Genomic DNA, 12746 nt, shown 5'->3' on the forward strand with positions numbered 1-12746 from the left:
ACTCTGTGTTGTATGTGTCGAACTGCTTTGCTTTATCTTGGCCAGGTCGCAGTTGCAAATGAGAACTTGTTCTCAACTAGCCTACCTGGTTAAATAAAGGTGAAATAAATGTAAAAAAAAATATATATATATATATATAAAAATATATATAGCATAGATGCTCTCATATTTATCATTGCCCTGAGCAGATATGAGGAACCATACATACTGCTGTAAGTTAAATTAGCTGAAAGATGACACTGCAGCAGTAACCCAACGTGTGTGTGTGTGTATATTCTGCCTCCATGCGACTATCCAGTCGGTTTCTATTTTTTCTTTATGAAGTGCGGTTTAGCTGGGATTTGTCCTAGCACTTTCAGCATGGCTTTATGATGCAGGACTTTGATTTGGTGTAATGAAAATGTAGTGCGTTCCTGTGTGTGTGTTGCTGCTGAAATATGACACTAGTATGATAATAATAACCCTGCTTGTCAGGCATTCTGAAGATTAGTCTCAACGGGAAAAATCCTCGGTCAAATCCCCTCACCTCACTACTCTCTCTCTCTCTCATATCATCCTCTCTCTCTCTCATATCCTCCTCTCTACCTTAATCACTCTCTCACACTCTACTGCAGATGAGTTGCTGTAGTCAGTTTTCGTGGTGTCATTTCATTGGGTAGGAGGGGGGAATCTGGGTCAGTGTATGTTAGTGTTTAGGTGTGCATGTTAAGAAACAGCATATTACTGTATGCATGTTTTTTTGTAATGGTCATCAGCATATCAATGTGTGTTTTGTCTCCTCCCCAGATCTGCCCAGAGCCTGAGAGAAGAGAGACAGCCTACTGTGTAACTGGGCCTATGAGCAGCAGCGTCTCACCCTCCCAGTGAAAGCGATGTGTGTGGGAGGTGGAGGCCACAGCATCAGCAGAGTGTGTGTGGGGCTCCTCTCCCACTCCCCTACCCCCCACCCTGGCCTGGGATGCCAGCCCACTTCCCCCCTGCCTTCTGTCCTGCCCTGAGCTCTCCTGGGGCGCCATGAACACCTACAGAGATAGAGGGGTCACCTGCACCTCCTCAGACCTGCAGGAGAGGGGCGGAGGGGGAGGCCCTGGGTCCCTCCTCACACAACATGCCGCCTTCCACCTCACCCTCAACGGCCATCCTGCCCCCTTTGACCCAGCCACCCAATCCCGTGTCTCCGTTCCCAAGATGGGTGTCCGCGCCCGTATTGCTGAGTGGCCGCCACGCCATGCGCAATCGAGGGAGTCGCTCCTGGAGAACGGGCAAGGCGGTAATCACCATGGAGACGACCCTTCCACGACGACTTCCTCCGCATCTTTCCCCATCTCCGAGGTCGGGCTGGTGCGGGGAGGAGTGGCTCGTTTACCGAGGCGACGCACGAAGGACGTGGAGTTCCGTGGTGGGTACGGGGGTGGAAGAGGGTCTCCCGTAGGCCTGCGTGCCTTCCCCCCGTTACGGCAGCGCTCCAACAGCGAGGTGACTCTGAGCGAGCAGGATGAGAACGAGGTGGAAGGTCGGGGAGGTGCTAATCTGTTCCGGGAGTACGGCAGCACCTCCTCCATCGACGTGCAGGGCATCCCCGAGCAGAGCTTCTTTGACATGCTCAGCCAGTTCCACCAGGAGAGGCCCGACCAGCGCAGCACTGCCCCCGTACGCCTGGGGGAGCTACTGTACTTCAACTCCCCTCCCTCGGCTCCCCTCCCCACGGGCCACTCCCCCACCCCCACACCCCGGGGGGAGGATGGAGGGATGGGACGGTCGGAGAACAGGGTGAGGAAGAAGAGTGGAGGGACAGACTCGTCTCAGGGGACATCCTCTCTTTTCCGGAAGCTCCGCAGCTCCAGCAGAGGGGAGCTGGACAGAGGGGAGGCGGGGGAGGACGGGGGAGGCCGTAACTCTACAGATACCCCCTACAAACCCTGGGTGTGCCCCAAGAGCTTTGTCCACTACGACGCCCAGAGCATCCTGTTTGACCTCCATGAGGCTGCTGCTCAGCGCGCGTATGTATCCCAGCGGAGGAACACTGCCACCGGGGCATCGGCGGCCTCTGTCTCCCTGACTGTGTCACGGTCCTCAACTCTGAGTGGGTTGGACGCTACCTACTCCAGCGTTGAGGACCTGACGCTAGGTCTCGACCCCAGAGCGCCCACCCCCTCCCTGGGCGTGGACCCTCTGGACGCCCCCCCCGGAGGCCCCACCACCAGTTTGCTCCTCCTCAGCTGCCCCCACTTCCGCAACGAGACGGGGGGACACGGGGAGCGCAACGTCAGCTTCCTGAGCTCCTCGGCCGAGCGTGGAGGGGATGGGGGCGCGGGTGACACGGCGAGGGGCAGCCTTCGGCGTAGCAACGCCAGTGTGTCGGTGGTGGAGGTGCCCATAGAGCAGCAAGTCACCAGAATGGACAGGCTGAGACTCTATAGCATCGAGCACGTGGACCTGGGGGCGCGCTACTACCGAGACTACTTCCACGGGAAAGGTAACAGCTGATCTGATCTTACCACTCAATCCAGCCGACCTATCCTGCCTAACTTGTACTACTTTTAGTGTTCACTCTCCTTATCATTTTCTGCTGTCAACACAAGTCTAGCCACGTCACTAGTGTTTCCACTGGCAGTCCTGTCTCCTCCTCCATCCAGCTGTCCCTGTACGGTCAGCCAACCTGGCAGCGGTCCCAGAGGGTAACATGTACCTGCCTCTGCCTGTTGGCAAACTGAGTTCATAGCTCTGAGAAGAATTAGCTTACTCCCTCACACACACACGTTGACCTCTCTGCCTCTGCACATGAATCCTGACACTGGTTGTCTCTTCCTATTTAAAATGCCCCCGATCATAGAGAAGAGCTGTGTGTGTGTGTGTGTGTGTGTGTGTGTGTGTGTGTGTGTGTGTGTGTGTGCGCACGCGCTCCCTCCCAGCATCGCCTCTCTAAGACCCTGGAAAAATAGATGGCTGCCTCCCGAGGACAGAATCGTCTGCTAAGAGCCTAATTAGAGACAGAACGCTGTGTGGAACATGAGACTACTCCGGTGCTGTAACTGTAATACCCTGCATGCATGTCAAAAAGCTGACATTTATACTGCAGGACAAAGCGGGAATGCTAAACATGGCTGAGCCTCTTCAATTATGCAGGGACGAAACAAGTTGAAAACTAGATTCTTCCATGGGTTTCTTCCTCCTCCACTCACAAATGGGAGAAGTCGCTCTCAGTTTGAGGAGTAAGCCATTAATGAATCATAAGGATATGTTTATAACCTTTTTACTTTAGGAATGTGTCTTATCAGAGATGTCCACTTATTCATCAAACTGTAGATAAGCAGATAGGCTACTCAATCTTCAGTCTGTCACACAGTTAGAATAAAATGTAATAAAATATCCCGTGGAACGATCTGTTTATGAAACCAACATTTCTGGCTACAAGGCTTATAGCAATAAGGCTAGTATGTCAAAGCAAGCGATTTGTATTGTTGTGGCTTGAAGAACAAATTTAAATTGAATTTAGTCATTTGTATATTATTATTGTATTATCTACTCTACCTATCTGAAGGTTACTCAAGCATGTGACATCTGAAAAAGTGGAATCTGTTCCGAGCAAGCCATGCCACCACACCGCAGGCTCAGCTGTACAGTCTTTGTCATTTGTAGCTCAATGTCCTCAGCTTCCTTGATGACCTGATTAATTCAATGTGTAATTGAAAATGGATTGAAACCACATACAAGCACTGCGAGCTCTGTTCTCACACTCCACCCTTAAATCTCTTCTCTTTCCCTCCTCCGCTCTGAGCCTGTTCTCTCTCTCTCTCTCCATCTCCTTTCACTCAACCCCCTACTTTCCCTCCTCCATTTTTCCATGTCCAAAGGCTGTTATTGCAATGATCAATACACGGTGTTCAACAGTACCAAAAGCATGTCCAGACATGTTGTGAACACACTCTCTCCCTGTGTGACACTGCAGAGCACTCTAACTACTTTGGGACGGACGAGAAGCTGGGTCCGGTGGCTGTGAGTATCCGCAGGGAGAAACTGGACGACACTAAAGACCTGAAGGACCAGTACCAGTACCGCATCATCGCCAGAACCAGTGAGGTACTAACACCCACCCCACCTCCCACTGCCTGCCTACACACAGCTAGATGGAACACCGAGTAGGCTGAATACTGACGCTGCCAAATGTGTGTATCGTTTGAGTAGGCAGAGTGCGTGTGAGACAGTGTGTGGGAGTGTGCGTTTTTTTGGACGCTGTTATTTATGCCTGGACTGGACCTCAGCTAGTCCCCACGGCTCATCCTGACTCAACACACACTACCCTCTCCCTCCACACCTTCCCCTCGCACTCTTACCTCCCCTCCTCTCCAATCCCTCTATTCTCTGCCAGTGGAAATTTCCACCTGACCAGGCCCTGCTCAGAACAGCTAAGCCGAACGCTGCCCCGGGCCCGGCCCCGGTCCACTGGTCGGCCTCCCTCTACTAATACCCCAGCTAGTGATAGGTCAAACCTCTTCAATCGAAGCAAATATGTAGCCGGACAACTCACGCTAAATTCTTCCGTTGCTCTGGGGATCGCAACATGCTTTAGTCTGAGACTGCCATTGTTGAAGTCATTTGTGGTGAAGAGGTGCGTTGTACAAAACAAAGTCATCAGCGATTAGATCGTCTCTAACTGGAGTATCAAAGCCAATGACGCATTTTCAAACCGCCGCTTTACCCATGTGCGTTCTGGCTCTGGCCCTACCCATCGGTTTCTGGACCAATCAGACGGCCCAAATGTGTTCGCATTCGGTAAAGGGTTGGGGAGGTCCTCAGATCCAGACTCATCGGCGAGAAGAAACTAATGTCCGTAAGCTTGGCGTAGTGTTTGGCCGGAGCAAGGAGTCTGGGTAGCCAGGCAAGCAAAGATGTGCTCTGATTGGATCACCACACCTGGCCTGGGACAGGGGATTCTCTATGATTGGCCAATCACCCGTCTAGCATTACCAAAGTCCTCTTTAGTAGATTATAAACACAGAGTGTGGACACTTTCTCCTTGTACAGGGTTTTGAATAACGGGTGCCCCAGGGTGCGGGGATCTCCCATTAACAAACTAGGGTACCATCAGAAGCACTGAAATATTCATGTGGAAAACCCCATAAACAATCCAGGCCACTATTTTTAGGGCACTCAAGGGTCCACATGTACCTGGCACTACCTTTCCTGCACACTTAAGTTCTCTCAGGATGTTTCTTGTACAGTGCCTTCGGAAAGTATTCAGACCCCTTGACTTTTTCCCCAAAAATGCACGTTACAGCCTTACTCTAAAATGGATTTTTTTTTAAATACTCTACACACAATACCCCATAATGACAAAGCAAAAACATACCTTATTTACTTAAGTATTCAGACTCTTTGCTATGAGACTCGAAATGGAGCTCCGGTGCATCCTGTTTCCAGAAGGACAACCATCTCTGCAGCACTCCACCAATCAGGCCTTTTTAAGGTATAGTGGCCAGACGGAAGCCACTCCTCAGCAAAAGCCACATGACAGCCCGCTTGCCAAAAGGCACCTAAAGGACTCCCAGACCATGAAGAAACAAGATTCTCTGGTCTGATGAAACCAAGATTTAACTCTTTGGCCTGAATGCCAAGCGTCACGACTGGAGGAAACCTGGCACCATCCCTACGGTGAAGCATGGTGGTGGCAGCATCATGCTATGGGAATGTTTTTCAGTGGCAGAGACTAGGAGACTAGTCCAGATCGAGGGAAAGATGAACGAAGCAAAGTACAGAGATCCTTGATGAAAACCTGCTCAGGACCTCCGACTGGGGGCGAAGGTTCACCTTCCAACAGGACAACGACCTTAATCACACAGCCAAGACAACGCAGGAGTGGCTTCGGGACAAGTCTCAGAATGTCCTTGAGTGGCCCAGCCAGAGCCCAAACTTGACCTGATAGTAGCTGTGCAGCGACGCTCCCCATCCAACCTGACAGAGCTTGAGAGTATCTGCAGAGAAGAATGGGAGAAACTCCCCGAATACAGGTGTGCCAAGCTTGTAGCGTCATACCCAAGAAGACTCGGCTATAATCGCTGCCAAAGGTGCTTCAACAAAGTACTGAGTAAAGGGTCTGAATAGTTATGTTAATGTATGTCCCCCCGCTCTTCCGTTTTTGCTTTGTCATTATGGGGTATTGTGTGTAGATTGATGAGGGGGGAAAAAAAATTCACTCCATTTTAGAATAGGCATTTAACGAAACACTGTGGGAAAAAGTCAAGGGGTCTGAATACTTTCCCAATGCACTGTACACCCAGTACGCAACGTTACATACTCAGAGACTGATTGACAGATTGACTGACCACTGCACAAATAGCTATCCTAATAGACTGGGTGTACATAGCAGTTCTGCTTGCGCCCTGTCTAGTACATGTACTTTCCAATAGTGTCCAGTGAGTGTCGTGGCTGTGCCCCTCTGGCTAGCTGCTGCCCTCCCTGTTGTTTTTAGCTGGATTACATGGCTGCCTGGCCTCATCGCCTCAGCCCCTATGGAATAATGGGCCGCTCCGCCGCCTGTGTCTACAGAGCTCAGCTCACAGACGCTCCACTCAGGCCTGTCCTTGGTTCCCACAGAGACCGAGAGAGAGAACTCTACAATGCTCACAACCCCCCCCTTCCCTCCCCCATACTCACTCATTGAAGCTTGAATGACGCTGACTCAGCATGCTGTGACCACACGATACACACTCAATCACACACATCCACGTGCACACACACACACACACCCCACAGATGCCCCAGATTGGTGCAGTCAGTCACTACTTGACACCAACATAGGGTTTCCCATCCTGCCTCCCAGGGGGAGAGATTGGGTTGGAGACAATTGTCAGAGGTTAAAGGTCACCGGGGGAAACACGGTATGAATAGTTCGACGACAGGTTATTGGCAACTATTGGCTCAGCATCTGAGAAACGACTTGTTAAGTCCAGTGTCGGAGTAGCTCTATGTTGTGCCAGAAGGTAATCTGAATAGGTGGAATTGAACTGCATTGTTTAGGGGTTTCTTTTCCCCCACGCCAAACCCTTGACTTCATTAAGATGAAGCACTCTCCTGTCCCCTCCAGCTCCTCAGCAGTGTGTTGCAGTTTTAATGAAGCGCGGTGCCGTGGTCTCTCTGAATACATTGAATAAAATACAGCTCTCTCAGCACCTGAGATTATTATAGCCCCGCTGTCTGGAAACACCCCGAGTACCGGTCTCCCCTGTAGGGTTCACTCAGGTGAATGGCACTATGGGCAGTAACAAGCTTTTAAAGATTGCACAGATGCATCTACTGAAGACATTTGTCCTTTTTCTCAATGTCTCAAAAAAACTTGCAGAGACATAGATGTGAGCAAGTTCTCTGCAAGTTAATGGACAATAAAGTACATCTCATCTTACCTTTTGTGTGTGTTTTACATCTCTATCACTCCCATGTCCTCTGTGTGTGTGTGTGTGTGTGTGTGTGTGTGTGTGTGTGTGTAGCTGGTGACCTTGCGGGGGTCCATCCTGGAGGATGCGGTGACCTCCACAGGGAGGCACGGCACGGTGCGGGGTCTCCCCCTGAAGGAGGTGCTGGAGCAGGTGGTCCCAGAGCTCAGTGTGTCCTGCCTGCGCCTGGCTCTCAGCACGCCCAAGGTCACCGAGCAGCTCCTCAAACTGGACGAACAGGGGGTGAGTCAGCGGGCCATGGTCTCAGGCGCGAGTTATATGATATCTCTGTGTCTTTTATCACCTCTGATATCACCTCCTGTAGCTACAGTCATAAACGCTAGATAGGCGTGTCTCTGTTTTGAGCCAGGGCACGGCAGCCGCGTGTAAATGCGGCCTAATATTTGTTTCTTCTCCGGTGTAGCTGAGTCAGAAGCACAAGGTGGGAGTGCTGCTGTGTCGGGCAGGGCAGAGCACCGAAGAGGAGATGTATAACAACGAAGAGGCCACGCCCGCCTTCTCTGCCTTCATGGACCTGCTAGGGGAGCAGGTGTGTCTCCGAGGCTTCACCAACTACGCCGCCCAGCTGGACACTAAGAGTACGTGTCTCTGTGTGTGTGGGAGGGTAGGGGGTGTGTGTATGTATATGTTTGTGTCTTGTTTGTGTGTGTGTGTGAGGGGGTGCGTAGTAGGGTGTGTGTGCAGGCGAATGTGCGTGCCCAATGTCAGCACAGTTTTCTGCATGCCTTCCTAATGGTTAAATGTAGTTTTTGCAGTCATATAATGATCGACTTAAGGCTCAGGTGTGAACACTGAGTAAAATGAGTGATTCCTGTCAAATGGTGCATGAGTATAAAAACACTGTTGCTACGTAACTGCCTATGAAGTCAACTGTTTAGAAAGAGTCTCGACAGACTATGGTTTTTGATGTGGTGTTCCTTTATTTGTTGAGTTCATGCCCTGGTGCTGAACTGGGACCGGATAACGGAACGTTGACCGTGTGTTTGCTTGTGTGTATGTTTGTGTGTGTTGCTCTCTCTCTCGGTTTCCTGCAGCTGACTCGACGGGAACCCACTCCCTGTACACCACCTACCAGGGCTATGAGGTCATGTTCCACGTGTCCACCATGCTGCCCTACATGCCCAACAACCCACAGCAGGTGAGACCAACACACACACACACACACACACAGCATGTTCTACCACAGCCCACCCCAAACACCTTCAACTCCCCTTCTATCTAGTATTGTTGTCTGGTCAATCCCACAGGTGTAGTTACAGAGGTTAGGAAGCTCTTCCAGATTCCTAAAGGGTACTCAGGGTGGCGTGGCCATTGTCAAAGTCTCACTAATCCTTTGGACGTCCGTCTGAGTGTCACCGTTGAGTGTCATAGCTCAGAATCAGAAGACACATGCCGGACAGAGACAGGAAGGGTTAACTATTTTGTGTTTGTGTCTGTGGTTTTGTTATAGCTCTGTTCTATAGTTTGTCTGGCTCGGACATGGACAATTGCAGCTGCTCATGAAATAGAACTTCTCTCTCTGCCTCTCTCCCTCTCTGTTAGAGTGGTGTTCCTCTTCAGTTCTGTGTCTAGTATTTGTATGGAGTCTTTGCTCCCTTTGAATGGTCTTTTCAGTCCTCTCTCTTATAACTGGATCAAAGCTGGGTGGGGCTCAGGCTCTAGGTTTCTCTTTCTGCTCTAAATAAAGCTGCCTTCCGACATATCCCTCAGGGCGTTGTGTTAACGGTGTGTGCGAGTGAACTGTGTGTCAGTTGTTAAGCTAGGCATTTCTTGTGTGCGCATCTATGTTTAAATCGTTTGCTCAAGTGTTTGCATGAGAACTTAATGTGGGTGAATGTACAAGGTCATATAAACCCCACGAGTGTTGTATTCTATGTTCATTGAATACATGCCAACTGTACAGTAACTGTTGCTAGCACATACACCACATGATCAAAAGTATGTGGACACCTGCATGGGCATTAATATGGAGTTGGTCCCCCCTTTGCTGTTATACCAGCCTCCACTGTTCTGGATAGGCATTCCACTAGATGTTGGAACGTTGCTGCTGGGACAAGCTTCCATTCAGCCACAAGAGCATTAGTGAGGTTGGGCACTGATGTTGGGCACTGATGTTGGGCGATTAGGTCTGGCTCGCAGTCGGCATTCCAATTCATCCCAAAGGTGTTCGATGGGGTTGAGGTCAGGGCTCTGTGCAGGCCAGTCAAGTTCTTCCACACCGATCTCAACAAATCATTTCTGTATGGACCTCGCTTTGTGCATTGGGGCATTGCTGAAACAGGAAAGGGGCTTCCCCAAACCGTTGCCACAAAGTTGGAAGCACAGAATTGTCTAGAATGTCATTGTATGCTGTATCATTAAGATTTCCCTTCACTGGAACTATGGGGCCTAGCCCGAACCATGAAAACCAGCCCCATTCCATTATTCCTCATCCACCAAACGTTACAGTTGGCACTATGCATTCGGGCAGGTAGTGTTCTGGCATCTGCTGAACCCGGATTCGTCTGTCGGACTGCCAGATTGTGAAGCATGATTCATCACTCCAGAGAACACGTTTCCACTGCTCCGGAGTCCAATGGCGACGAGCTTTACACCACTCCAGCTGACGCTTGGCATTGCTCATAATAATCTTGTCTTGTGTGCGGCTGCTCGGCCATGGAAACCCATTTCATGAAACTCCCGACGAACAATTTTTGTGCTGGTGTTGCTTCCAGAGGCAGTTTTGAACTCTAAATTGAGAATTGCAACTGAGGACAGGCGATTTTTACACTCTTCAGCACTTGGTGGTCCAGTTCTGTGAGCTTGTGTGGCCTACCACTTTGTGTCTGAGCCGTTGTTCCTCTTAGATGTTTCCACCTCACAATAACAGCACTTACAGTTGACCGGGGCAGCACTAGCAGGGCAGAAATTTGACAAACTAACTTGTTGGAAAGGTGGCATCCTATGACGGTGCCACGTTGAAAGTCACTGAGCACTTCAGTAAGGCCATTCTACTGCCAATGTTTGGAGACTGCATGACGGTGTGCACGATTTTATACACCTATCAGGAACGGGTGTGGCTGAAATGGCCGAATTCACTAATTTGAAGGGTTGTCCACAAGTTTGTATATATAGTGGATACTTGCTAATACATGCTAACTGTTGCTAACAGCAACATTTTTGTAAGTCAATGGGTCTGAATACTTCAGAATATCTACAGAGATTCCAAGACTATCACTGTTAATGACAATTGGTTCCCAGTTGACCAGCCTGGTTAATTAAATAATGAATTCGATGAATAAAATATAAACGATGTATGAAAGGTTACGCCAAAGACTACAGTATGAAGATCGGCAGAAACTGCTTCTACAATAGAAATCCCCAATCACACTTGAAGGCGACTTCATGGCGACGTTAGCTAGCATAGCTCATGTGCAAAAACCCTCCGCCGGGTCTAACGGTCATGCCTGGCCGAATTACGCATGTGCAGGCTGTCAAATGAAAGTCACTCCTTCGATATTAAAAAGGTTTCACAAGGTTGTAGTAATGACAGGTTCAGCTACTTAATAAGACATTTCCTCAAATCTCACTTCTCCCATTGTCTGCCAAACCCTGATCTGTTTAGTCTGCTTCCAGACACATTCCCAGAAGTATCGCGACGTTGCGCCTCTGGGTTGGAAAACTCTGTGGTTACGCTATATGTGTAAGTGTGCCTGACTGAACTGCTTTTATAGGCGTGTGGGTGTGTAAATGGTACAATGGCAGAATATTCAACACACTAACTCCTTCCAGGTACGCAAAGGCAACAGCAGCAACATTTTTACTTCTGCTATGCAACCTCTAGGTGTCAGTGTTGACCACCAATAAACCCTCACTCAGAGAGGGAGAGATCTGTTAGAAAGTCAGGTAGTCAATATAGAGTAATGTTATGTGCCAGAGAGGGGAGAGTCAAAAAGAGAGCAAGAGAAGAGGTGAATGTGACTAAGGGCAAGGACCTAGAGAGGAGGATCTTCAGTACATCCGGACCGCAGGGGCCTCTGGCAGTTGTCCAGCCCCAGGCAGAACTTGTGTCTCAGGCATACAGAGCTCCTTTGTGTGTGTGTGCGTGTGCGCGTGTGAGCGTTATGCTGTCTTATATAATTGACACTTTCACACTGCTACACCGCAATCGACACAGGATGGATTCTGTCACTGTGTGACTGACATTCACACCAGTGGAGGCTGGTGACTTGAAAAATGGAGTAGGATGGGAGACCCACGGTATAGGCGCGGAACGCATGGAGACGACAAAGTGTTTTTCAAAAATCGTCAAAGACGAATTATTTTAACCTAAAGCATTTAATAAATACATTTATTGTACAATGTTATGGGGAATGGGAATGAGGGGGCTACTTAAAGTGTTGGAAAGGGATCACAGCAGTGATTGAATGAGGGTATGAGGCATTAGTTGAGGTGTAGAGAGGCTTGACCAGTGCAGGACAGGATTTGACTGGGAAGACAAAAAACACAACACACTACACAGTTAGACAAAAGAGCTAAGAATTAGTTAGTCTAAGCAATGAGTAAAATCATTGTAATAATGTGATTATGTATGTGATTGACTCTACATACAGTAATGAGATGAAATTGATAGGGGTACTCAGTGCTTGGAGGAGAAACATTCAATGTGCCAGTGGATGAGCGGGCACATGAGACGTGGCTTCAGTTGACAATGGTAGTGGAGTGGAGTAGTCATCACCTCTGAAACAGGGAACAAGAGGGGACTTAGCTGTAAATACAAATAGCAGATACATTCCATTACAGCTGCGCCATCGTAAGTTTGGACAATGAGTTTCTCTATGAAATTAAACTCAGACATCTCAAAATTCATAAAGTCAAACAGACTGCACATCTCGCCCACTTGACACATCAAAGTAGCCCAAGAAACGTTCCTGAATAAAGCCCTGATCATCCACATACCTGACTATAACTGACAACTGAAAACTGACAACTTTCCCCCTGGGGCCTGGAGTTCTTCCTTATATGTTAACCTAACCAGGAAAACTCTGGACCCTATAAGGCATTGACAGTGATTCATTGTAAAATGGTTTTATATGGGCTATGATGGGAGCAGTTTTTCCTAATCAGGTCACATGGTTTTAAAAAAACTCCTGGCCCTGGGGATGAAACCATGTCAAAATGCAGCTATCTTATATTTGTTCATATTAATATATTTAGACTAGATTATGAGGGGGATTTCCTCTACCCAGACACAACAACTGATGGAAAATAGAACTCACAGGGCTGAGCTTTATGCATGTTTGCGTCATGCAGCCT

At 49.0% G+C, this 12746-nt stretch overlaps 1 protein-coding gene across 2 annotated transcripts in view; it reads left to right on the forward strand.

Moving 5' to 3' along the window:
• The window catches only part of sipa1l3 (signal-induced proliferation-associated 1 like 3), a 102419-nt gene that overhangs the window by 64182 nt on the left and 25491 nt on the right, over nucleotides 1–12746 (forward strand). For both annotated transcript variants that reach the window (XM_029772367.1, XM_029772368.1), the window contains exons 3-7: nucleotides 787–2476; nucleotides 3950–4080; nucleotides 7485–7673; nucleotides 7855–8029; nucleotides 8486–8589. In XM_029772367.1, the coding sequence (XP_029628227.1) occupies nucleotides 1015–2476; nucleotides 3950–4080; nucleotides 7485–7673; nucleotides 7855–8029; nucleotides 8486–8589 (2061 nt within the window). In that variant the 5' untranslated portion in view covers nucleotides 787–1014. The remainder of the gene's footprint in view (nucleotides 1–786; nucleotides 2477–3949; nucleotides 4081–7484; nucleotides 7674–7854; nucleotides 8030–8485; nucleotides 8590–12746) is intronic.

The sequence above is a fragment of the Salmo trutta genome, chromosome 13, assembly GCF_901001165.1.
Source record: "Salmo trutta chromosome 13, fSalTru1.1, whole genome shotgun sequence".
NCBI classification, from domain to species: Eukaryota; Metazoa; Chordata; class Actinopteri; order Salmoniformes; family Salmonidae; genus Salmo; species Salmo trutta.